This window comes from Biomphalaria glabrata, chromosome 10, assembly GCF_947242115.1.
Source record: "Biomphalaria glabrata chromosome 10, xgBioGlab47.1, whole genome shotgun sequence".
NCBI classification, from domain to species: Eukaryota; Metazoa; Mollusca; class Gastropoda; family Planorbidae; genus Biomphalaria; species Biomphalaria glabrata.
The window spans coordinates 39,310,835-39,337,861 of NC_074720.1; the positions used below are offsets into that span (position 1 = coordinate 39,310,835).

Here is a 27,027-nt window from a genome sequence, read left to right on the forward strand (position 1 = left end):
ATAGAATTTTAATTAACATTGAAGGCAGTGACAATCTTTGACATTTTCACCAAATGAAAGAGACTGCCTGGTCATAAGGTATATGCTTTGGACAGTCGTCTTGATGATTCTGGGTTCTAGCACTGTCTGCTACCATCCCAAGCCATCTTGCAGGAAGTCTGGGCTAGGATGTGTAATCTTCACCTCTGAAGAAACATCCAAAAGATGAACAAACAAAGAGGAGACGAGCTAAGAAAGGAATTTGTATTTCTTCGAACAACTGTTCATCTTATCTTATATTTAACTCTTGGTTTTTCTTTTACTTTCTCCTTACTATGGATAAATCTTGTGGTTGGCATTGCTTTGAAAATATGGATTTCGATGTTTATAAAATACTAGAATCCAATATAATTTCGAACAACAAATATTGTTTGATTTAGCTCACTCATTGTTTGATTCAGCTCAATCATTGTTTGTGATCAAAGTAGATATAGTTGTAAGTATATGTCACAATGAAATCTACTAATATCATCACAGCCCTCCCATGATTTCTATAGCTTTTTTCCCCTCAATATTTTGTAATTATTTTTCATTTACAATTATAAAATCTAAGCTAGCTATGTCTAATAGTCTATACATAGACTTTTACCTCTTTTGACATGTTTTTAAATACAGACAACATGTCCTCTGGTACTTCAGCACGTGATGTGTCGCTGGGTTCTGAAGATAAACTGTCATCATAAAGCCCATTGTGATTATCTAAGCCCTGGACTGTGTATCTTCTGTTCCCTGTTTGGAAATTAACAATTACAGCAATTAAGTCACTAAATTTTAAGTCACAGGGCAGATGTACAACTAATAACATGGTGCCGGTACTATAAATATATATATATATATTGGCCTCCTTCAGTCGCAGCACGACTATGGTTCATCTCGAACACTTTTTCATATGGCTGTGGAGCCCTATTTTGGAGAAACACTCCCGTCCCTATATATTGCAAGTCAAAGTGGCTTTCGCTTTGGTGGTAGAGGAGCCAGCCATCCACAATAATAACAATAATATAACAATAATAATTTAAGCTTTGCTATCCTGAAAGAGATTTAACTTTAGTTATTACTTATGTCTTTCCTGACCATTCAGTCTTTTTTTCTTACCACCCTTTTCCCTCATTGCTTTTGAAATGTTCACTCCCGTACTGTAGTGAGATGTCAAGTAAGTGAATAATTATATAACACTCAGACACCACTAGTGAAAATATTTATTAGCTCTTATTAATCTGCAATAAAAATGTTTCAGGAAAACTCCTTTGGGAGATAAATACATCTAAAAGATCTATAGATATTCAACATTTCAATGCTAAAAGTACCTAACATAAATATGTTTGAAAATGTAGGAGTTTGTAATAGACTTATGTTGGAATTCAAAATTTCTGTTGCTGTATAATTGATGTACCAGTACTTAATTTTTTGACATCACTGATGTCATTTCATTAAGAAGCAAATCACTGTTAAATAGACATATCAGCTTAGTTTGGTATATTGTTCTGGTGAATTGATGTCATTGTGAACTATGAGGTCTATAGCTTTATAATTAAAAAGGACACCTTTTGAGTAAATTTATAATAAAACAGTCCAAATTAGACTAACAAAGCAATCTCACCTTGTCTGATCTGTCGCAGCCTGTCGCGCTGTCCTCTTGACCTCTTCCTGACCACCAGCTCCCCCTGACTGTTTTCCTTGCTGTAGAACTGGCTAGGCACTGGAACTTTCTTCTTAGCCCTGCCTGTTCTGTTGACAGCCAGGTCTTTATCTCCAAAATGATAACCTGAATTGTTGGCAGGGGCTTTGTTTCTGTCCTCATCTTTTTTCAGCAAGTTCTCATCGTTAGCAGCAGAAGTCCATGACCGACTTTTGGATCCATTATTTGCTGTCCCATCGTTGATGCTGCTGCCTTCAAGTGAGTTCCCATGGCTTGAGGACCGGTCCTCTAAAATTCCCGAGTCCCTGCCATTGATTTCATTTTGTTCTCCAGTTCTTTTTTTCGATGAGCGTCCATCTTTATGCAGGTACCGTCGTGGTCGAGGCATGGGAACACTTTCTGGATCAGAAGAGGAAGAGGAGGCAGAGTTCTCTGGTTCGGTTCGCTCTCGAATGCTCTCGTAAATCCCAGAGAGCTCAGTCCGGTGCCCGGAATCAAAGAATCCAGAGAGCGGCTGGGGCGGGGGACGAGATGTGGAGTTTATATGAAACTCTGACTTGGCTCGGCGATCATTCAGGTCTCGCAGAGCGCAGTCATCTTTTGAAGAGAGTCTCGGGTCATAAGGAAGTGGAGGAGGCTGACGAAATGGAATTTCTGTACAGCTTCTCCTGTTTCCTGGCAGGTTGTACATGGATTGGCTGTAAGATGCTGCAACACCTACATAAAAAAAAAAAAGACAGCGCTTGCAAGTGAACTATTTTATTCTTAAACAGATCTAATTCCCAACAGTTTCATTTTGTAAACATTAAAAAAAAATTTCATGCTGCAGATTTTTCTATATGGAAGCAAACCCATAAATAGTAAGTTGTTTGGTGTATCCAGTGTACAGAATATGTTATTAAGTTTCCCTTTCGGACCTTGCGATCTATAGGCCAGATGATGTAAAGGTCATCTGTTTCTGTGGCCCAAGATTAACGAGGGTATGATGTGGCCAGCAAAACGACCAACTGCCTTAACTTTCCCCCAACTAATGTCGGGTACCCATTAGAGCTGCACCCCAAGATCCTGAAATAAAAAATCCCAGTCTTCACCAGGATTCAAACCCAGGACCCCCGGTTCAGGAGCAAAGTGCTTAAGCACAAAGTCACCACGCTTCCTATGTTAATAAACCATATAATGATCTATGTGTGCTTTTCAGCACTTTAAAATAAAATTTTTAATTAAAATGTGTAAATTTGAAAATACTATGATTAAATCTACAATAACTTAATCAATAAAAAAAAAAAAAAAGGAATTATTAGACAAAATAAAATTATTTAGATTTTTCAGTCCCTCTAAGGCAAACTTTTCCATTGAGGTAAATCAAAGTAGATGTACGCCACCTGGTGGAGGGGGAGCACTCTGCTTGCCGGAGTTGCCTCCTCCACTGCTGCTATCTTTTCTCTTGTTGCCCACATTGGTGCTGACCGAGTAGATCTCTGACTTGTTCCTGTCCAGGGACATGGACTTGATGTATGCAGCCGACATGCTGTAACTTCTGGTCAGCGTGTCCTGCACAACAGAAGCTATCACATTAACAAAATCCTATATTTTTAAATCGTATTTACAGTACTTCTCTTCAACCTTTAATAGAGATACCAGTACAGGTAGTAGGCCTATACCGGTATGCCATATATGTCTTTATAATTTATAAAAACAACTATGAACAATATACCGTACATATATAGGAAAAACCAGAAGCTTGTATTTATAATTAAATATATGTTTGTCCTAGTCCATATTTTTACATATTATAATCAACAATAATTTTGTAAGTCTCTTCTGTATATTAATTGTTCTTTTGGTAAAATGCATCTATAGACGATTTTAAACATATAATTCATAATTGTAATATTGAATAATAACAGTAATAATAATTTACACAAATAGGCCTACATTCTGCTGTAATTAATTACATTTCATATCAATGTCTGTTATTATTAACTGTCAACAATATTTTTAATAATGAAATTAAAAAAAAAAAGAAAAAAAAGACTAATTGCAAATAAAGGAAAAATAAAGGCGGAAAATAAAATTTAGCAACATTTCTAGCTTGTTTCTAGATATATAAAGAAAAAAAAATTAACAAACAAAAAGAATCCAAAACCCAGGATTGAACAAAGTGAAAGATGTTAAAAACAATAAATAAAATAAAGTAGAGAGAATTAAAAGAACGACAACTCTAATGCAATATTCTAAACCAAAAGCCAACGTTTCTAAACTTAGTTTTTGCATTTCTTTTCAAACCGAGTGTCCAAGCTATTATCTCATAATTCATAGTAGTATTTGTATAACATAACCCTAGATCTAGGTTGTTTATAATAACTGGATTAGTGAACGATTAGAACACACTAAGCGGACGAAACGTTGGCTTGTTTTGTTTAGTAGAAGCAGACGTTAGTGAGTTCATCTAGTCCGGAATTGAACAAGTAGGCCCTGCATCTAGATTTCACTAGATCTAGACAGAATATAATAACATAATGGCATTAATTAATGCAAAATACCAAACAACCTTGACATCTGGGATTAAAAACATGATTAAATCGCAAATTATATTCTTGAATTCTGGGTTTATAAACATCACAATTAGGCCTATGAGTTAAAGATATTCTGAAACGGTTCACATTATAGGCCTACGTATGAGTAGATATCTAGACTCGATTATGTTTCTGTTATTTATTTGTTTCAGCTTATTCAATTAGTTTTAATTGATTTGTAACGACTGTTGCTATTTTAGCAACAGCTTGCGGCGACGGTTGGTTTAAAACTCCACTCTTTGATCCGTTCGGCTCAACATAAACATTACTTCTAAATCATAGCTTATAAGTAGGCCTATTGTATAAAGATTGTTGAGTAGTATAGGCCTATATATAGATCAAGGCCTACTCATTTATGACGTAGATCTACATACTGATGAGAAGAAGCCTATCCGGTGGATGTAGGCTACACATTAATGAACAGTAGCCCAAATCTACATATTGATAAGAAAAACCGTCATCTTGAATGAATGTCTTGAAACAAATGGAAAAATAGTGAGCCAGCAATTGTCAAAAGACAGGCGAGCCAAGAGCAGACCACAAATAATAGGGCTCTACAACCTTTGGGAGTGGCGGGATAGGGGCAACCGTTTCAAGCCCAGAGCCTTTAATGACTTTACTGTATAAAATTTAGCTCTTGGGATATGAAGGAGGAATGACCCTTCAGGGATTATGGGCACGACACGGCCTACTTTGTGCCGATGTGCCAAAAAAAAACCCTCCAAAATATCAAATATCCCGCGCTAAAGAGAATCTTTTGTCAGCCTTATAAATATTCGTGACAATCGCCCAGGGCCCCGCGCGCACTGCCAAGGCCGCCTCTGTCATAAAAGAGATCCGAATGGAAAGATGTGTTGTAGTACGTCAGGAACTTCCACGGCAGTAGCAGCCAGGGACGCATGGTACGTCTGATAGAGAAAAAGGTTACTTGAAGGGAGCGAAAGTATTACCGCTCGATGCTCTGCTGAAAGGTGGGGAGACAGTTCGACTTTAGCCTCTGGTGGGGCTGAAGTCAACACGAAGACCTGTTGGTGGGCTCTGCATAACGCCGAAGCAGTCAATTCATTGCAAGTAATAGAAGGACGGTAGTGAACACATATGATCAGAGTAAACAATAATGGTCAGTGCTCTTTTGAAATGTAACGTTAAGACATCCTACGTGTGAGATCATTCATGGTCTGGATTCTGAGGGCATGCTACTTACAGACTGCCAGATTTTCAGATTTTTATGGTTCAAATATTAAACATTTTAAATTCTTATTCTAATAATTATCTATAAATATTGCTATATTTATAGATTCAGATGAAATCCACCTTTTAAAAACACACACTTAACAAATATTAGCAGCAAACGCATATTAAGTGGTATCCATACTTCCAGTGTCACTTTCCTACACTTCAGTGCGCTGTTAGTAAATAAAAATCGATTATTCTATAATAACGAATATCGCGTGATGCATAAAATGGGACATTACAATGAAAGATTTCATAATCGTGACAGATGGGCAGGGGGTGGAGGGAGTCGATTTCTACAAAGAACTCAGTCGGAGTAGCACCGACTAGGTCCAACATGCTGAGGTGGACTATTGTAGTCAAACTGAATTTCAATTTGTTGGGCCCAATAAAGTTATCTCATCTTATGTGGAGAGAAAACGCCCTAAAAAAAAAATAGACTTGACCAATAGCTTAAAGCCCAGATTGCTCTACTGACTTGGAAAGTTCTTATTCGTAGACTTGATGGTCCAGTCTGATGTTAGACGATGTGACCAAGTCGGAGGTCCGCGATTCGACTCCCGTCAGAGCTTAAATATATTCCCCATATTTTCTTCACATTTTTTCCTCGTATAAACTGGAGCATCCAATATACGCAACACACAGTGTCAATAGATAATACCAGTACGATTTAATACTTTCTCGATTGTAAGCCCCCCCCCCCCCAAAAAAAAAAGAAAGTGTCGAAAAGAGAAATGTTAAACTTGACACTGTAAAGTTAAACGGAATGGAAATAGAACACGCATACGTGTAGATCTATAGACATAAAACTTTGTAAAGCCTGACTCCTAGACCCTTTTTTTTTTTTTTAAATTTCATGTTTGTTTCAGTCACACAAGCCGGGGCCATATTTGAGTCTGCTTGCGTGGCCAGGCACAGACCCAAATGTGTACGAATTTGTCCAACTTTGTACGGACCATCAATGCGTTAGTGTACATCTACATACTCCAGCGTGAAACGAATAGAGAAATGTGGACAGGAAAGCTGATCGGGAGTAGGCTTAAAGTGCGATTGAATTAAAAAATTAAAATCCATAATAATAAAACAAAAAGGCGCAGGCATAAAACAAACAACTGCCACAAGGACAACAAATGTACAACAAATGTACAACATCTGTCAATCACATGAACACAAAGCAGTAATAAATGTTACCCTGGGTGAATTAAAAAGAGAGAGAAGTAATCTTGGCCCTTTACAGAGAGTGTACTTTAAGAAAGAAAGAAAACAAATGTGTTGGTGAAATTAGCCTACAGAGATTGTAGAGACTAAAATCTCCACTTCCTGTCTGCATCAAAGTGTTGGAAAACAAAGGAACAGTAGAAAAGAGGAAACAGTAACACGAAAGCCTTTAGAATAGACAAAAGTGTGGTTCTTAAAAAACAAAAGATGAAACGACAACGCGGAAAAGCAGTGCTTTTTTTTCCCCCAAACTGTTTGAATAGGTCTAATATTCATATTCAACACAACCACTTTAAAATACATTCTTCTTGCTTGGTATGGTAAGTGATAGCCGAACTTAGAGTCTGAGGCAACCATATCGATACATCTCTAACAATTTTTGTTTGAGTAAAAAGGCAGTAAATATGTCGCAGATAAAACATTTCCTGCGAATGGCATATTTAAAAATAAACTTCTTCTTTATGGTCGGAGATGAACATAACTTTTTTTCCTTTAAGTTCGAAGGTGGCTGTGAAGTCCGATCTCTGCTTTTAGAAGCCAATCACACGTAATACAGGTAGGGCCTCTTGCAGTATTGCCCGTTTTTTTTTACTCTACATTTTTATCTGATCGTGTTTCTTTTCTGATTCTTGTTTTTTTTTTTTTTTTTTTTGTATATGCACCTCCCATCTTGAAACACTGACACCCACAACTCCACGCCATGATAAGTGATCAAGAGTTAGCATTTCCCAATCAATGAGTTCCGCTTCTGCATTCATTTAGAGAGTTCTTGAGAGTATACTCGTATCTCTTGACTCCTTGAGAGCACTTTCCAGTGCACGGCTCTGGTATAACCTAGAATCTACACCAACCGGTGTTTGGGAGTAACATCCCTTGTAACTGTTGTTGTCAACCAATATGGCGTTCGATTAAACAGCTGATTTCATGTCTTATAAGTTATATCCAGAGTCTTGTTATTATTCGTTCATAATAATCTACACCACTCATCAATCCCCATAGTTAAAAGAACACAAAAAAAAAAAAAAAAAGCACCACTTTGAAAAGAGTTGATTACATTGTTAACACCAGCATGCAGTTAAAACATCTCTACAACAAAACATGAGTCAATGTGCCATCAGGACGTAGGACTAGGACATCGACTCAAGAAGGCTGAGCGAAACTGTCCTACGTCCTACTTGAAGTGACCTACAGAGAACATGCTAAGTAGATATAGCGTTGCCCAGTACATATAGTGTTACCTTCCTACACGGCACCACACCAGTACCTAGGAGGATACGTGGAAAGACCGCACACTGACACAGACAAGACAACAAATACAGACACCAGTGAGGTATACATAAGTCTCCTCATAGATAGCTGTTTGATTCATAACCTTATCTTACGCTGTGCTGTTTGATTCATAACCTTAGCTTACGCAGTGCTGTTTGATTCATAACCTTATCTTACGCTGTGCTGTTTGATTCATAACCTTATCTTACGCTGTGCTGTTTGATTCATAACCTTATCTTACGCTGTGCTGTTTGATTCATAACCTTATCTTACGCAGTGCTGTTTGATTCATAACCTTATCTTACGCTGTGCTGTTTGATTCATAACCTTAGCTTACGCTGTGCTGTTTGATCTATAGGATCTTATGTCTCAAGTTATTCCATGAGAAAAATTAATGTTAAATAATGACAAGGTTTATTCATTTTAGATTTACCATTTCTAAAATAAAGAAAATGACTTTATACATCAGTGTGATTAAACTAAATTTACAGTGCACATAATCACATTAAACCCTTTATTTAAACAGCCGCAAGATTTGTCAAGTTCTGAGTTACAAAAATAGTATTAATCTTTTTGATTGAAATATTAGCTTGGATGTTAAATGAGTGGAATAAAAAAACAAATTCTAAGAAAAAAGATTTATTTTTTAAACACTTTTCAGATGACATGTAGGCTCTACTTCAATTTGCATTACTGGTTATAGGCCTGTTCGTGTCAGAAATTATTGACACTAAAATTCAAATTCTGCGCCCATTTTTAAAGTGATCGTTAAGTGTGTCAGCTGTTTTCATGCGTACAAAATGTTTATTTAAAACTGAAACTTCTCTCGTCACGTGATAAGGTATAAAAGAAACAAACATCTATTTCCAAAATGCAAGCAAAGCGAGAGAGAGAGAGAGAGAGAGAAAAAAAAAAGATGAAATAACAGAACAACAACCAAAAAAAGCAGGAGAGAAATGAACAAGTGTTTCTACGAACCGGGGCATTGGGGTCGATACCCCAGGGCGCCCTGTTAATGTCCAAAGCTGAAAAGTGGACAGGCAAGTGGGCGTAGGGTGGTATACCCCTCAAGGAAGCAGTCTGTGAGGTCACGTGGGACGCATGACGGGAAGTGTTTGGAAACAGTGGTTGGGGGGAGGGGGGGGGTAATGATGGAGAAAAAAAAAGATTAATCAAAATTGGAAATACACAAGCTCATTAAAATAACGATACAATATTTTAAAATTATGTTTCTTTTTTGTTTTGTTTTGTGTGTATGTGTGTGTGTTTATAAAACATTTATAGATGCTTTTTTTGTGTGTTCATCTAAGGTCTAAAATACCCCCCTGTTCTTATCTGGGCATTTCGCGAGAGTCTGCTGTGTACCCAAATCATCAATGAATGCAATTTACTGTGACTAATTATTTTAAAATTAGGATTTAATGTTTGTAGCAAATGTACAATGGAATATATAAAAATAAAATTAACTTTAAATGTCAGTAATTAAAGCATGCAGACCAAAAAATAAAATAGCAATTTAAAATTGCTCATCTGATATTTTTAAAAAGGTTTTAATTTAAATAAACAAATCACCTACAGAAAAAGAAAAAGTCATATACCTCTATATAAATCTATACACATATATAGGTCAGTGAAATAAAAAAAAAAGTTACACTTCACGGGGGATAGTTTTATTTTGACACATAAAAAAAGTGTGTTAGAAATATGATGAACATTCCGGTTAATTGGGTCACTGCCGCCATTCTGTTCTTCCTGTCTTTTTCCTTGCGCAATTTTAATACTGCTAAAACATCACAACACAGACACAGATAAACAAACAGACTAAACCCTATACTCTCGGCCACCTTAGCTAAATTAACATTGAGGCCCGCCCCCCATTTCAGAATGGAATCGGCCACCTTAGTTAATTAACGTTGAGCCCCCTTCCACCACTTCAGAATGGAAACGGCCACCATACTTTAATTAACATTGAGGCCCCCCCCCCCATTTCAGAATGGAAACGGCCACATAAGCTTAATTAACTTTGAGCCCGCTCCACATTGAGTCCCCCCCCATTTCAGATTGGAATCGGTCACATTAGCTTAATTAACATTGAGCCCCTACCCATTTCAAAATGGAATCGGACACCTTAGCTTAATTAACATTGAGGGCCCCCCATTTCAGAATGGAAATGGCAACCATACCTTAATTAACATTAAGCCCCCCCCCCCCCATTTCAGAATGGAATCGGCCACATTGGCTGAATTAACATTGAGCCTCCTCCCCCCCCCCCATTTCAGAATGGAATCGGCCACCTTATCTTAATTAACATTGAGCCTCCCCCCCCCCCATTTCAGAATGGAATCGGCCACATTGGCTGAATTAACATTGAGCCTCCCCCCCCCCCCATTTCAGAATGGAATCGGCCACCTTATCTTAATTAACATTGAGCCTCCCCCCCCATTTCAGAATGGAATCGGCCACCTAAGCTTAATTAACATTGATCCCCCCTCCCTCCATATGAAGAAAGTGAATGGTAGGATAATGGTATCAGAGCGGCAGACAATGCTAGCGCAATCTAAATTGTCCCCAACAGACAAACAAAAAAAAACTACAGGAAGACAGAAAACACAGAACGCGCGAAACAAATCTTTTAAATAACGTGCCACAATTAATCGTAATCTTCTTGACTAGTATAAGACAGTAATTAAAACAAATCATAGTGTACTCCTGTATTGCTGTAAGGGTATACATACAAGAAAAAGGCAATATGATGAGTCGTGCTACTAAATATAGCTACATCGAGGCACGCTGAAAGAAACTTAAACACGTATAAATTAACACACACACACGCATGTACACACCAAACACGTGCATGTTCAATCAACAAAACAATTATAAAACAAAAATCAATTCTTTAATTAAAGATTTGATCGTGAGATAAAAAGAAAATACGTTCGCCGCTTTTAGCCCTACTTCTCTCCCTTCGTTTAACTACAAACTATCCAAACGTGAGTTCAGTTTTCTTTTCCTTCTATTTATAGCGCGAGTTGTCCCCCTTCTCTAAAATCAGCGAAGCGTGTCCACCTGACAAAAATGTCGATAGAATCCTACGCATTATGTTGGACTCAGTAAATCACAAGGACACACGTTTACTACATGCGGGTGAGTAGGTGACGTCAACTTATAAAGGAAAATTTTAATATCCGGATATATGCCCCTTTTTTTTATTTATTTTTTTTTATTTATAAATATTGATTTGTAAACGTTTGAGGTGAAAGGGTGAGGTAATTTAATAGATGAGGAGAACAAGGAAACTTCTGAAAATCTTTGAGTGTGTGTCTTTGTCTTTAAGTAAACAATGGGTGAGCCAGCGCGCACACGAGCAGACGCGCTGAAAGGATCACGTGTTGGCTACACTCGTTCGCGTCTGCTAGGGTGAAAGTAGGTCAGTTCAGGTAACTGAATCGATCTGCCACCTAAATGTATTAATTAAATCTACGAAAGGAGTGCGAGACAAGGCTATAGGAAAAGAGATGTCTTAAAACAACAAAGGTACCTTAATATCAGAATCTTTCAAGAATTAGTGGGGGGGGGGGGGTGTGCGAATATCACAAGGAAATTACAGATTTTCAGGTGAGCGGCAGTTCGAAATGAGAATAGAACAACAATAAAACATCGCATTCAAATTTGAGCGGACTTAGAATGCCCAGATGGCCTATCATTATCGCGTTTGTACATAACATTTACAAATAGGATGTTACTTTCTAATGAGTGCACTCAGATCTAAGGGGTACCTGACATTAGTTGGGGGAAAATAAGAAAGGCGGTTGGCCGTTACGCTGGCCACATCACACCCTCGTTATCCGTGAGCCACAGAAAAAGAGGCCTTATAGATCACAAGGTGTGTAAGGCGTAATGTACTTTTTGAAGGCACTCAGAGTACCCATGACACTCAGAGTGCCCATGACATGCAGTTAAAGTTACCAGAGAGAAAAAAAAAGGATGAAAAAAAATCATTGCCTTAAGAATAAATAGTTATAATTGAAAGGGCGATACTGGTAGGGCCGGGTAACCAGCGTACTGGTAACTAGAAAGTATTGTTATAATTGAAAGGGCGATGCTGGTAGGGCCGGGTAACCAGCGTACTGGTAACTAGTAAATATTGTTATAATTGAAAGGGCGATGCTGGTAGGGCCGGGTAACCAGCGTAATGGTAACTAGAAAGTATTGTTATAATTGAAATAGCGATGCTGGTAGGGCCGGATAACCAGCGTAATGCTAACTAAAAAGTATTGTTATAATTGAAAGGGTGATGCTGGTAGGGCCGGGTAACCAGCGTACTGGTAACTAGAAAGTACTGCTGTTATTGAACCGGTGACGCTGGTAGGGCCGGGTAACCAGCGAACTGGTAGACGTGGAACGAACCTTCAGGAAAGTGTTGAAAACTACAAGTGAATATCACCCCCATGATATGGTCATGTGATCGTCTAGTACAGCGGTTCTCAACCTTTTAAGCTCGGCGACCCCTTTTTACAATCCCCCACTCTGACGCAACCCCCCTCCACACACACACACATACAGCAATAGAAGAATAGACAATAACAATCCATATTTTCGATGGTCTTAGGCGACCCCTGGCAAATCGTCAATCGACCCCCAAGGGGGTCGCGACCCACAGGTTGAGAACCTCTGGTCTAGAAAGAGCTGGCAACAATTTTTTGGTGTTTCTGTTATTTTCGAGGTTTTCGGGGGACCCTAAAGAAAAAGAGAAGTGGCAGACTCAAGACAGCCGCGGTACAGTGGAGTTGTAGACTAGACAGCGCGGTACAGTGGAGTTGTAGACTAGACAGCCCAGTACAAGTTCAGTACAGTATTTGGTTGTTTTTTTATCAAAGTATAACGCTGTTTGAAGCTCAATTGAACCATCCACTAAGTTCTCATCTATTTTAAATATAAATTTCCCCACCAACTCATCATATTGACATAAAACAACATCAACTAGCGAAAGATCTTGGTGATTTTAAGTCCGACAGTCTCAAGAGTTCGCATTTTTAGGAAACGATGAACTACAGATTTTGGTTCAAATGACAAACTCACATAGAAACGAATAGAAGTTTGTGGCACAGCCCCCCCCCCCCCCTGTTTCATGTAATATTGCAATAAAACAAACTAGATTTAGATGTGTCTATGGTACTACACGAATTTCTTTCAGTAAAATGAGATCAAGAGTTAATTTCACCAAGATCTTTTGACATTAAGACTGTGTACTAGGAAAAAATAATAATACAAATAATAAAACATTATTTCAAACTAAAAAGGGAAGAACCAATGACTGACCTCGGGGGCATCCGGGGAACTTACACCTCGATGCTTGTCCATCTTCCCAGCTTCTGTGTCTCTTCTGTTCTCACGTAAAGATCGACTTCTGACAAATTTAAACTTATCACCTGGGTCAAAGAGTTGAAAGGTTAGAATGAGCATTATGATTGAGAACCATATTTACACCCAGTTTACTGAGACCCATACTGCCTGGTTGTGTGGTATGCGCCAGGACTGTCGTCTCAATGGTCCCGGGATCAAAACCTGCCTGCAGAATCTGAGGGAGGCTTAGGCTTGAATATCTTCTGTTCTGAATGGACATTGAGCCATGCAAAACACAACACGTGGATATGTCGTAACATTATGTCGTAAGATTATGTCGTAAAAATATCACAAATAAACACTTCAATGTACATCAACTAAAAGTTCTTCCAATATTTTTTTTCTGCCAATATGTTTATTGATACTATAGATTTAAAACAAAAAATATATGATAAGTTATAGATTGAACGCAAACAAACTTGAATAAAAATACCTCCAACTTTAAATTATGTTGGACTACAAAGCCTAATATCCGCATGCAACAAAATATCAAGATTAGATTTATAATATACAAAAATCCCTCAAAACTTCCATGTTTCCACTGGCAGAAACTACTCATGATCATACACCCTTAGTGAGTGAAGATAGTTAGCTTTAGTGAGAGGTTTCATTTGTAAATTTCAAACGGGCACCAATAAAGGAAAAAGGGTGTAGAGAGTCTTTTTTAAACCAGTTCAAAACTAGATAACATCCAGCCACTGTTTGACTTTAAGGGATAACATCCAGCAACAGTTTGACTTTCAGAGATAACATCCAGCAACAGTTTGACTTTCAGAGATAACATCCAGCAACAGTTTGACTTTAAGAGATAACATCCAGCAACAGTTTGACTTTAAGGGATAACATCCAGCAACAGTTTGACTTTAAGGGATAACATCCAGCAACAGTTTGACTTTAAGGGATAACATCCAGCAACAGTTTGACTTTAAGGGATAACATCCAGCCACTGTTTGACTTTAAGAGATAACATCCAGCAACAGTTTGACTTTAAGGGATAACATCCAGCAACTGTTTGACTTTAAGGGATAACATCCAGCAACAGTTTGACTTTAAGGGATAACATCCAGCAACAGTTTAACTTTAAGGGATAACATCCAGCCACTGTTTGACTTTAAGAGATAACATCCAGCAACAGTTTGACTTTAAGGGATAACATCCAGCAACTGTTTGACTTTAAGGGATAACATCCAGCAACAGTTTGACTTTAAGGGATAACATCCAGCAACAGTTTGACTTTCAGAGATAACATCCAGCAACAGTTTGACTTTAAGGGATAACATCCAGCAACTGTTTGACTTTAAGGGATAACATCCAGCAACTGTTTGACTTTAAGAGATAACATCCAGCAACAGTTTGACTTTAAGGGATAACATCCAGCAACAGTTTGACTTTAAGGGATAACATCCAGCAACTGTTTGACTTTAAGGGATAACATCCAGCCACTGTTTGACTTTAAGAGATAACATCCAGCAACAGTTTGACTTTAAGGGATAACATCCAGCAACAGTTTGACTTTAAGGGATAACATCCAGCCACTGTTTGACTTTAAGAGATAACATCCAGCCACTGTTTGACTTTAAGGGATAACATCCAGCAACAGTTTGACTTTAAGGGATAACATCCAGCCACTGTTTGACTTTAAGAGATAACATCCAGCAACAGTTTGACTTTAAGGGATAACATCCAGCAACAGTTTGACTTTAAGGGATAACATCCAGCAACAGTTTGACTTTAAGGGATAACATCCAGCAACAGTTTGACTTTAAGGGATAACATCCAGCAACAGTTTGACTTTAAGGGATAACATCCAGCAACTGTTTGACTTTAAGGGATAACATCCAGCAACAGTTTGACTTTAAGGGATAACATCCAGCAACAGTTTGACTTTAAGGGATAACATCAAGCAACAGTTTTACTTTCAGGGATAACATCCAGCAACAGTTTGACTTTAAGGGATAACATCCAGCAACTGTTTGACTTTAAGAGATAACATCCAGCAACAGTTTGACTTTAAGAGATAACATCCAGCAACAGTTTAACTTTCAGGGATAACATCCAGCAACAGTTTAACTTTCAGGGATAACATCCAGCAACAGTTTGACTTTAAGGGATAACATCCAGCAAATGTTTGACTTTAAGGGATAACATCCAGCAACAGTTTAACTTTCAGGGATAACATCCAGGAACAGTTTGACTTTCAGGGATAACATCCAGCAACAGTTTGACTTTCAGGGATAACATCCAGCAACAGTTTGACTTTAAGGGATAACATCCAGCAACAGTTTGACTTTAAGGGATAACATCCAGCAACAGTTTGACTTTCAGGGATAACATCCAGCAACAGTTTGACTTTAAGGGATAACATCCAGCAACAGTTTGACTTTAAGGGATAACATCCAGCAACAGTTTGACTTTCAGGGATAACATCCAGCAACTGTTTGACTTTCAGGGATAACATCCAGCAACTGTTTGACTTTCAGGGATAACATCCAGCAACAGTTTGACTTTAAGGGATAACATCCAGCAACCGTTTGACTTTCAGGGATAACATCCAGCAACTGTTTGACTTTAAAGGATAACACCCAGCAACAGTTTGACTTTAAGGGATAACATCCAGCAACCGTTTGACTTTCAGGGATAACATCCAGCAACTGTTTGACTTTAAGAGATAACATCCAGCAACAGTTTGACTTTAAGGAATAACATCCAGCAACAGTTTGACTTTAAGGGATAACATCCAGCAACAGTTTGACTTTCAGGGATAACATCCAGCAACAGTTCGACTTTAAGGGATAACATCCAGCAACAGTTTGACTTTAAGGGATAACATCCAGCCACTGTTTGACTTTCAGGGATAACATCCAGCAACTGTTTGACTTTAAGGGATAACATCCAGCAACTGTTTGACTTTAAGAGATAACATCCAGCAACTGTTTGACTTTAAGAGATAACATCCAGCAACTGTTTGACTTTAAGAGATAACATCCAGCAACTGTTTGACTTTCAGAGATAACATCCAGCAACAGTTTGACTTTAAGGGATAACATCCAGCAACAGTTTGACTACAGGGATAACATCCAGCAACAGTTTGACTTTCAGGGATAACATCCAGCAACAGTTTGACTTTAAGGGATAACATCCAGCAACAGTTTGACTTTCAGGGATAACATCCAGCAACAGTTTGACTTTCAGAGATAACATCCAGCAACAGTTTGACTTTAAGGGATAACATCCAGCAACTGTTTGACTTTAAGGGATAACATCCAGCAACAGTTTGACTTTAAGGGATAACATCCAGCAACAGTTTGACTTTAAGGGATAACATCCAGCAACAGTTTGACTTTAAGAGATAACATCCAGCAACAGTTTGACTTTAAGGGATAACATCCAGCAACAGTTTGACTTTAAGGGATAACATCCAGCAACAGTTTGACTTTCAGGGATAACATCCAGCAACAGTTTGACTTAAAGGGATAACATCCAGCAACAGTTTGACTTTAAGGGATAACATCCAGCAACAGTTTGACTTTAAGGGATAACATCCAGCAACAGTTTGACTTTAAGGGATAACATCCAGCCACTGTTTGACTTTCAGGGATAACATCCAGCAACTGTTTGACTTTAAGAGATAACATCCAGCAACAGTTTGACTTTAAGGGATAACATCCAGCAACTGTTTTACTTTAAGAGATAACATCCAGCAACTGTTTGACTTTAAGAGATAACATCCAGCAACAGTTTGACTTTAAGGGATAACATCCAGCAACAGTTTGACTTTAAGGGATAACATCCAGCAACAGTTTGACTTTAAGGGATAACATCCAGCAACAGTTTGACTTTAAGGGATAACATCCAGCAACAGTTTGACTTTAAGGGATAACATCCAGCAACAGTTTGACTTTAAGGGATAACATCCAGCAACAGTTTGACTTTAAGGGATAACATCCAGCAACAGTTTGACTAAAAGGGATAACATCCAGCAACAGTTTGACTTTAAGGGATAACATCCAGCAACAGTTTGACTTTAAGGGATAACATCCAGCAACAGTTTGACTTTAAGAGATAACATCCAGCAACAGTTTGACTTTAAGAGATAACATCCAGCAACAGTTTGACTTTAAGAGATAACATCCAGCAACAGTTTGACTTTAAGAGATAACATCCAGCAACAGTTTGACTACAGGGATAACATCCAGCAACTGTTTGACTTTAAGGGATAACATACATCAACAGTTTGACTACAGGGATAACATCCAGCAACTGTTTGACTTTAAGGGATAACATCCAGCAACTGTTTGACTTTAAGGGATAACATCCAGCAACTATTTGACTTTAAGGGATAACATCCAGCAACTGTTTGACTTTAAGGGATAACATCCAGCAACTGTTTGACTTTAAGGGATAACATCCAGCCACTGTTTGACTTTAAGGGATAACATCCAGCCACTGTTTGACTTTAAGGGATAACATCTAGCAACAGTTTGACTTTAAGGGATAACATCCAGCCACTGTTTGACTTTAAGGGATAACATCCAGCAACAGTTTGACTTTAAGGGATAACATCCAGCAACAGTTTGACTTTAAGGGATAACATCCAGCCACTGTTTGACTTTAAGGGATAACATCCAGCCACTGTTTGACTTTAAGGGATAACATCCAGCCACTGTTTGACTTTAAGGGATAACATCCAGCCACTGTTTGACTTTAAGGGATAACATCCAGCCACTGTTTGACTTTAAGGGATAACATCCAGCAACTGTTTGACTTTCAGAGATAACATCCAGCCACTGTTTGACTTTCAGAGATAACATCCAGCAACAGTTTGACTTTAAGAGATAACATCCAGCAACAGTTTGACTTTAAGGGATAACATCCAGCAACAGTTTGACTTTAAGAGATAACATCCAGCAACAGTTTGACATTTTGACTACAGGGATAAAATTCAGCAGCTGTTCAACTTGTAGGGATAAACCACATTGGGAAACCATAGAGTGCTACCCATTGAATCTCGGGTTCAAACCCATCGCCCTGTGGGAGGTTTGGACCAGGAAGTATATTATCTTCAACTCTGAAGCAACATCCGAAACATGTCAAACATTTGACAAACAGACAATCCTAAAGTGGGGGAGTCGTACTTCAATAGCAATAAAATATCAAAAGATAAAAAAAATATCAACGAAAATGTTTTTAGCTAAAAAGTTGAGCATACCGAAAGCTGTGGCCAGGTTTCTGATGGACGAGGACCGCTTCTTGAGGCCATGGGGCGTGCTCTCGGTCTTGGCCTGGGAGTGAAAGGTCAGCTTGATCTCCAGCTCGCCCCTGTACTTGGTGTCGCCGGACTTTGAGTTGGGTTTGGCATGGAGTGACACCCAGCTGCTGGAAATAGGCGCTCGTTTATTTATAGGCGTTATTGTATGACCATTTATAATACAAGCTCTGATGTTAGTATCTACACATTATAGATAAAAGCATGTGCGTGTTCCTTCTATTGCAGGGGCGGTGAAGAGGTTACCCTCTTTGGGAAAACAACTGTGGTTCATTTCATTAACTATCTAATTAATTATCTAGGAAATCAAGCTGGGTTTAGTCCCCCCCTTCCTTTTTATTATTAATTTTTTTTGGGGTAAAGGTAGAGGGTCAGTTTTAATTCAATAAATAAATAGGCAGACGAGGCCAAGAAAAAAAAACAAAGTAGACAGACCTATAAATTGTCAACTTAGACACGCGATGCCAATGGGAATTAGGAGATTGCAATTGAGCCAAAATTTATCTCCCTTAAAAAAAAAAGGTGTTGGATTAATATGTCTCAGTTTTCTGTAGAATTTTTTAAAAATTCTTTAACCAAATCAAATCAACTTTGTGATCAAATTTGTGGAACTTGTTGAGCCTGAGTCCATACATGTTAGAACCGACCCCGCAGCAGTGAAATATATTTCTTTTCTTTTTTTTTTTAAATGATACAAACTATTTCTTTCAAAGCGGTAAACAGACTAATTGGCTGACTCACTGACCGAATGATATACGGACTCACTAACTGACTGATTAACTAACCGACTGACTGACTCACCTGCTCTTGGGAGTTTCGGTGACTTTCTGCTCCCATAACGGGATGGCCACGTAACCCAGGAAGTCGTCAGATAAGACGCCATGATGAAAGAGGCTGACCTCAATCTCAGAATGCAAGCTTGCTATTGGTCTATGGACAAGAGACTTGGTCAACAACAAGTCAAGAAAACTTGACAAGGAAACAAACATATATAATATGCGAACATGTCATGCCCTTTAATAACATGCTCATAGTCACACAGAGTGTAACATTGATTTTCATCTATTTTCTTAACAAGTAAATCACCGAGGACAATCAAGAACACGAATATATAGGCTATTAAAGAAAATTAATCCTTCAGTATTTCGAGATATGGCTAAATATGTGGATTTATGTCCCCTTTGATAAAGGAAATTAAAAAAAAAGGCCAAGATGAAACAGATCTTGAAGGAATAGACTGCAAGTCAAAACAATGAATCATGAATGTCTCATAAGTGGTAAGACATGTACTTACAGGTCACATTCCTCAAACCATTCTGGGTTCAAAGCATTTTTGATGGTGGATGTCTGGTATTTCTCTTTGCCAAGTTGAATGGTGACAAACACGTCATTGTTTCCTGAAATAACCAAACACATTGTAAAGGTGACATGTAGCCACCGGTTGGGTTTAACTAGCACAATAAGCGAATTGTAAGTCTGTTGAGCATCCTTGAATATCACGAATGTTCCTTACAGTGGCAAAACTGAGAAGGTCGTATGTTGTTAGGGCTATTTTTAATTTTCGGAAATTTCCGCAATTTTAAATTTTGCTTTATTTTGTCTGCAGACACGCCCACTTTGATAGCCGCTCATATGACGTAGTGGTTTAAACTGCGACAACAAGTGGGGAAATCACTGTTTATCTAGGCAGTGTGCATTACGCTCTGAAAACCACTGTCGAATTGTTTTCTCTAGGTCAGTGATTCCCAAACATTTCCCTTAACGGAACACTTCGCACATTCAGAGTATTTATCGGAACACTTTACACATTCAGAGTATTTCTCGGAACACTTCGCACATTCAGAGTATTTATCGGAACACTTTACACATTCAGAGTATTTGTCGAAACACTTTACACTTTCAGAGTATTTATCGGAACACTTTACACATTCAGAGTATTTCTCGGAACACTTCGCACATTCAGAGTATTTATCGGAACACTTTACACTTTCAGAGTATTTATCGGAACACTTTACACATTCAGAGTATTTATCGGAACACTTTACATTCATTTTAAGAGAGATTAATTCACGTGCTGGACTACTAGTTAATTATCCCTGTAGTTCGTGGAACACCTATTCAGGCCGCACGGAACACTAGTGTTCCTCGGGACATAGTTTGGGAGACACTGCTCTGGGTAGACGAGAGGAAACTGATTGCAATCCGAATATAGGCTTGTAGGCCTACTCGATTGACCTGGGAACACGCGTAGGACGTAGCAGTAACGTCTATAGTTCATAAGATTCACAGGATTTGAGATGAAAAACATCCACAAACAAGTTATATAGAAACAAGAAAAACAGTACAGATACTTATTTAAAAGGACAATACTTCATGCAGCTTGTAGAGCGATTGCTTGTTTGTTTGTTTTTTTGCTTAAAAAATTAATGAATGTTAAATTAAAAAAAACAACAATGGAACATTTTTTACCCCCCTCACCCCTTATCCCCAAGAAAGAATCATGGGTAAGCGAATGTATAATTTTAGTACACTTTATAATATTTCAATGATAAGTATTTAGATCAAGACTTAGAACATTAATTTAGTAAACTCTTCAATAAGAAAAGTCTTGCATTCGGAAATTATTACGACTAATTGTATTCATGTCTTGTGCAAAGTTTCAACTTGATCCGATAATGGGAAGTGGGGAAAAAATAACAAGTACAAGATTTTGACCAGACAGACAGAGTGACGTGACACAAGCTCGATAAAAAATATCAAATTTTTGAAAAATCAACTTCAAGTCTGGCGCTAAAATACAATCTTAAAGGACGGACTTGAAATATAAAGTCAAGAGCCATGATTTGTATAACAGATTAATTAAGTTTTCTTATGCGACACTCTGTTGATATTGTGTGTGTGTGTGTGTGTGTGTAGCAGATGAGTTTGGTATGTTTCTACATATCTGGGTGTGTATGGTTGGGGGGGGGGGGTTAGTTTTTGACGACTGGGTAGAGAAAAAGTCGTGCGCGGTGACAGTGAAGATGTTATCAAGAAAGTGTCACCGGTCACGAACAGGAAGTCACGTGACAGGATCACGAGAAATTAACCAAACAAATACCCAGAGGCGGGGCTTGGGTGTGTGTGTGTGTATCAGGAAGAGGTTGGGGCGGGGGCGAATGTCAGTAAAAAAAAACACAACAACAACAACAAAACAAGGTAACTACTAGATGTGAACAGGTTCGTAGCCTACATTCTTGACTTTCACAGTAGGATGGAAAAAAAAAGGGTCTATATATAGATCTACTAGAACTACAACTGATAAATAGGACTGAACTACAAGACAGACAGTGGATATACCACGGAACAAGCGTCCACTGATGTCCGACCAACTTCCGAAACCTTGGTGCGAACCTCATATCAGGAGGATACCCAACTCTTGTCAAATGTTATTTTAAACAAACCAAACATTAACTAATTCTAGCGTTGCCTAATCTTAACTCATCGGAGTGATCGCCCCTTAATTAGTTTTCAAGACAATGCTCACTATCACATAATTGGTTCATTGGAGCAGGAACTGGCCAATTGGATCACGTGATTTGATTGCCTAGCAACGCAGCAACAACACGAGTGTCACTCGTTGAAGAGATGAACTTGAAATTCGAAATGCACATGTAATAGCATCAATCTTTTACGACTGTACCCTGGACAGACAGAGAACAGACATAGAACAAGTATACACAAAGTCATTTTCTAATCGTGGTGCACACTGTTGGTGACGGCCGTTGACCTGTAGCACCAAACTGCTGTAGGCGTAGTATATTTAACTTCTAAAACTTGAATAGCTTCTTTTTGAATAATATCGTGTGAAAACTTTATTACAATTTAGACCAAATCAAGTTGAGATAGAATGAAACAGAAGTAGTAGACTTTAGTAGTAACATAAACTGATACTGTGAACAAAATGTTAACTCACTACAAAAAACACGTCTTTTCACTATGGCAATCAGGGGTCGTCTGTCCTACCTAAAGACCGCTGACGACAATGCCGCTTATCTTGCATCATTCACACAACACAGCTAACCTCTTTCCAACGTCATCATAGAAACAAACACACACACTTCATAAGTTCATAACATACACCCAATCTGCTTCAACCTAAAAAAAGGCGGTTTGGGGGGGGGGGGGGCAATTACAATCCCGACGCCATTCATGGACCGGATAGAGACAAAAAAAAAGTCCAGTTCAATGGAACCATTCCTGTGAGGCTTCATTATGTGCTGTGGTCGGCTGTTTCAAGGGACCGGACAACGCCAGGCCACGGGCCGTAGTTTGTGCATCAATGAACTAAAGAATGTGGCCAGTCTCTTGAGAAAATGAGATAAGAGCCTAGGCTACAATCTATGATTGGAATGTCATCGCATACACATCAGATATCCCCCCTCTCCCCACGCTAAAACCAAACGACGCAGAGACGGTTAAGTCTCAGTTGACTGGTAGGAACTTTTGTCTATTAGATACAAAGTACCCAGATTAAAGGGTCTTCGATTTAAACTACCCAGATGTAAGGGTCTGTGATTTAAACAACCCAGACCTATGGGTCTATGATTTAAACTACCCAGATCTAAGGGTCTGTGATTTAAACTACCCGGATGTATGGGTCTCATTTAAACAACCCAGATCTATGGGTCTATGATTTAAACAACCCAGATCTATGGGTCTATGATTTAACAACCCAGATCTATGATTTCTTAAAGAAATTTCGTATTTAGAGCTTTCTTTTAACCAAGGTCAAAATGTCTCCTTCTTCTCAAAGCTATTTGGTCGAGGAGCCACTACCTCAGCCTGCCATGGCCAACAGTTTCACCGGCAAGGTACAGAAGTGAACACAAGTAAATTTAATTTTATTTGTGCTGAAAGGCTTATTTGTTTCGGTAAGGTTGTTATAGGTGGAAGCTGTTGTGAATTTAAATAACAACCTTAATGCACTGTGAGTGTAAACTATAAACAAAAATTAAAGGATATCACGCTTTAGCGCCCACAATTTCACCTGCGGTCCTTATTTTTTTTTCTTCACTTCACGTTGTATTGCAGGGATGACGAAAGTCTGTCAGCGAGGCACTTTCGATATGGGCTCACGGAGGTCACGGTCAGCGCACCGACTTATATTCTAACTGTCGATGTCATCGAGTTATATTTTAACTGTCGGTGGCACCGGCCTATATTCTAGCTTTCGACGGCACCGACCTATATTTTAAGCACGCGATAACCTTCAACCTCCTACAACCCACCCCTTCTATGCGTAAATAAAAAAGAACAACCGAAGTTAACTTCCTGTTGTGTACATAGGGGAAAAGGTCATAAAGGTCACCATGTAGGTCACTTTGCTCGGACTCTGTTGTGCTGGACTGGAAGATGAGCCCCCGAGGAAGGAGCTGGGAAGAGAGAGGGAGAAGAAAAGGTCGTCACGTCCCGGTGTGACTGCGTCAGCAGAAATGGCGCTGAGAGAGAGGTGTAAGTAAGTGTGGGTGCTGGATCTTTGGTAGGAGATCCAGACATGCTACTGGTATTTTACATATTAGTAGTTAGCTTAGAGATTAGGGCGGTCGATCGTGCCCCTACCCCCCCCCCCCCCCACAGTGCCGGCTCTGAATACCGGGGCAGTTTGAGGAGAAGGGGGGGGGGGTAAGGTAAGTAACAGGAAGTTATTTCATAGGTCAACTATTTGACCTTCAGATAGCAAGAAGCAAGAAGAAGGACATAGTCTTGCTCTAGATTCCTTGTATTTCTTTTTCTCTCTCTCTTCTCTCTCTCTCTTTCTCCAGCTCTCTTTCTCTCTCTAGCTCTCTCTTAGGGAGGGGGGAATTTAGTCACGTGACACTGAGACCCAATCAGATTGTACCTACTACAAAGTAAACACACGAGGATAAAACAATCACAGCATTAATTTTAGGTCAGTGTCAAGAACCACCAGCCTGCTCCTAGAATCATCCCATTTGGGACATCTGCTTTTACCTCCCTTTTCACAATTGGAGATAACTCGTAAATTAAAAAAAAATGTGTAAAAAAGTTAAGAGTCAGTAATAATTAGCACTTAACAGTTGAATTAATATCTTCAAGGGCAGGAAAGTGACAACAGACATTTGTTGCTAATAAGATCTATTGTTATGCAGTATATATATATATATATATATATATATATATATATATATATATATATATATATATATATATATATATATATATATTAATATATGTATATATGTATGTATGTATGTATTATTGTATGTATTATTGTATGTATGTATGTATGTATATATATGTATGTATATATGTATGTATGTATGTATGTATGTATATATATATATGTGTGTGTGTGTGTGTGTTTGTGTGTGTGTTTTGAAGGTAACGCTAAGGAAATGAAGCCTATTATTTGTTTATGCTGGTATAGAATGATGAAACCACGAGCTGGTCTGTCATTATAATTCATGTCAAAATTAGTGACGAGTTGGAGAGTTGATAAAGGGAGACAACTCAGAGAGTAAAGATGCGTACTTGCAGCAAGTAAGAGATTCTAAATTCATTTCGTTTTACCCTTACTAGATCTAGATTAAGATCTCATCTCAACTTGAAACTGTGTATATTATGAATAAAAGTTATAAAAGTGATATTAATTTTTGTGTTAATAAATCTGAATATATTATTCATAAAAGTTATATTAAGTTTGTTTTAAAGAAATCTGTATATATTAATTTTTTTTTTTAAAGCTACATTATTATGCAAAACATAAACAATGTTGTTGAAGTTATTTAAAAATAATTTCATTTTTAATATAATATAAATATAAGAAATATATAAAAAAAAAGATGGTTCACCTATGATCCCACTTCGACACCAATGTTATAACATTTTAAATAAGCAACTCAACGACAGGGGAACAATACAAATTTAATCAAATAGATCACAAAGCATGGCCGATATCAACAACCCTCCATCAACGCACTTCCTCTTCCTCTCTTTCCTACGCGTGATGCATCTAGTCATTTATTTTAACCTATGACCTAAATTCTGCCAAGTCACTGGTTTTCCTGGCTAGCTCAGGCAACCCATTCCATGCTCTAATAGCACTAGGGAAGAAGGAGCATTTGTACACATTTGTTCTAACATATGGGATGAGGAATGTGTCTTTATCTATGTGTCTTTCTGAGTATTTTATTACATTTTGTTTTTGTATTTGAAGATTATGGTTCAGTGTTTCATGTATAATTGCTACTTTACTTTTGAGTCTTCTGTCCTGAAGGCTTTCTAAATTTAGTGATTTTACTAAAGGTGTTACTCTAGTCAAATGTGAATATTCGTTTGTTATGAATCTCACTGCTCTATATTGTGTCAGTTCCAGTTTCTTAATGTTTTCATGAGTTGAGGGCTCTCAAACGGAGGATGCATATTCTATTATTGGCCTAACCAAGGTTGAATAACATTTTAGTTTTATGTTCTTATTTGATTTATAGAAATTTCTTTCAATAAGCCCCAATGCTTTGTTTGAATTTTTGATACTTTCATCAATATGTGGATTCCATGACAGGTTTTTATTTTTATAACACCTAGGTATTTTTTTTTTAGTCTGTTTAGTTCTTTTAGATTTCCAGATCTACAATTTATGACCAATAGCCATCAGGGCTTTAAAAGAGGCACCAGTATTTGAGGTGAAAAGCTAACTAGTGTTAACAGCTTCAAATACCTCGAAACTATTGTCTCAGATGAGGGAACAAAACCCGAACTATTGGCCCGAATAGCACAGTCCACAGCAGCCCTTTCAAAACTTAAAATAATATGGAAGATAAGGGCTTAGCCCTCGGCACCAAAATGAGACTGATGCGCTCTCTGGTCATGGCCACATTTTTATATGCTTGCGAGTCGTGGACGTTGAATGCAGAGCTAGAGATTAGGATCCTAGCAATGGAATTGAGATGCTACAGAAGGATCCTAGGCATCACATTCAAAGACCGCATCACAAACCAAGAAATCAGAGACAGGGTTACTGTAGCGATCGGAGCCCATGACGACCTGCTAACTATTGTAAAAAGACGAAAGCTTAAAACCTTTGGCCACATTACAAGATCTACGGGGCTCGCAAAGACCTTCCTTCAGGGAACAGTGCCAGGAAAAAGAAGAAGAGGCAGACAGAAAAAGCGATGGGAGGACAACATTAAAGAATGGACGGGTCTGCCATTGAGAGAGGTTCTAAACAAGGCAAAAAAAAAAAGGGAGGAATGGAGAAAGACGGTCGACAAATCTTGCTTGGTGCCCCAACGGTCCAATAGACTAAGGGATAGGTAAAGGTAAAGGTAAAAATGCAAAGAGAGACAACTAACACAGATACACAGGGGCGTATAACTCTAGTC

The 27,027-nt window shown here is 38.3% G+C and overlaps 1 protein-coding gene across 5 annotated transcripts in view; it reads right to left on the bottom strand.

The window, feature by feature from the left end:
* The window catches only part of LOC106073495 (rab11 family-interacting protein 2-like), an 88,781-nt gene that overhangs the window by 3,558 nt on the left and 58,196 nt on the right, over positions 1-27,027 (bottom strand). For 3 of the 5 annotated variants that reach the window (XM_056045336.1, XM_056045334.1, XM_056045335.1), the window contains 8 exons: positions 19,938-20,040; positions 19,445-19,573; positions 18,587-18,753; positions 13,294-13,403; positions 8,953-9,054; positions 3,061-3,229; positions 1,640-2,395; positions 629-768 (listed from right to left, as the gene is read on the bottom strand). In XM_056045336.1, the coding sequence (XP_055901311.1) occupies positions 629-768; positions 1,640-2,395; positions 3,061-3,229; positions 8,953-9,054; positions 13,294-13,403; positions 18,587-18,753; positions 19,445-19,573; positions 19,938-20,040 (1,676 nt within the window). The remainder of the gene's footprint in view (positions 1-628; positions 769-1,639; positions 2,396-3,060; positions 3,230-8,952; positions 9,055-13,293; positions 13,404-18,586; positions 18,754-19,444; positions 19,574-19,937; positions 20,041-27,027) is intronic. The other 2 variants (XM_056045337.1, XM_056045338.1) reach the window with 2 other exon arrangements.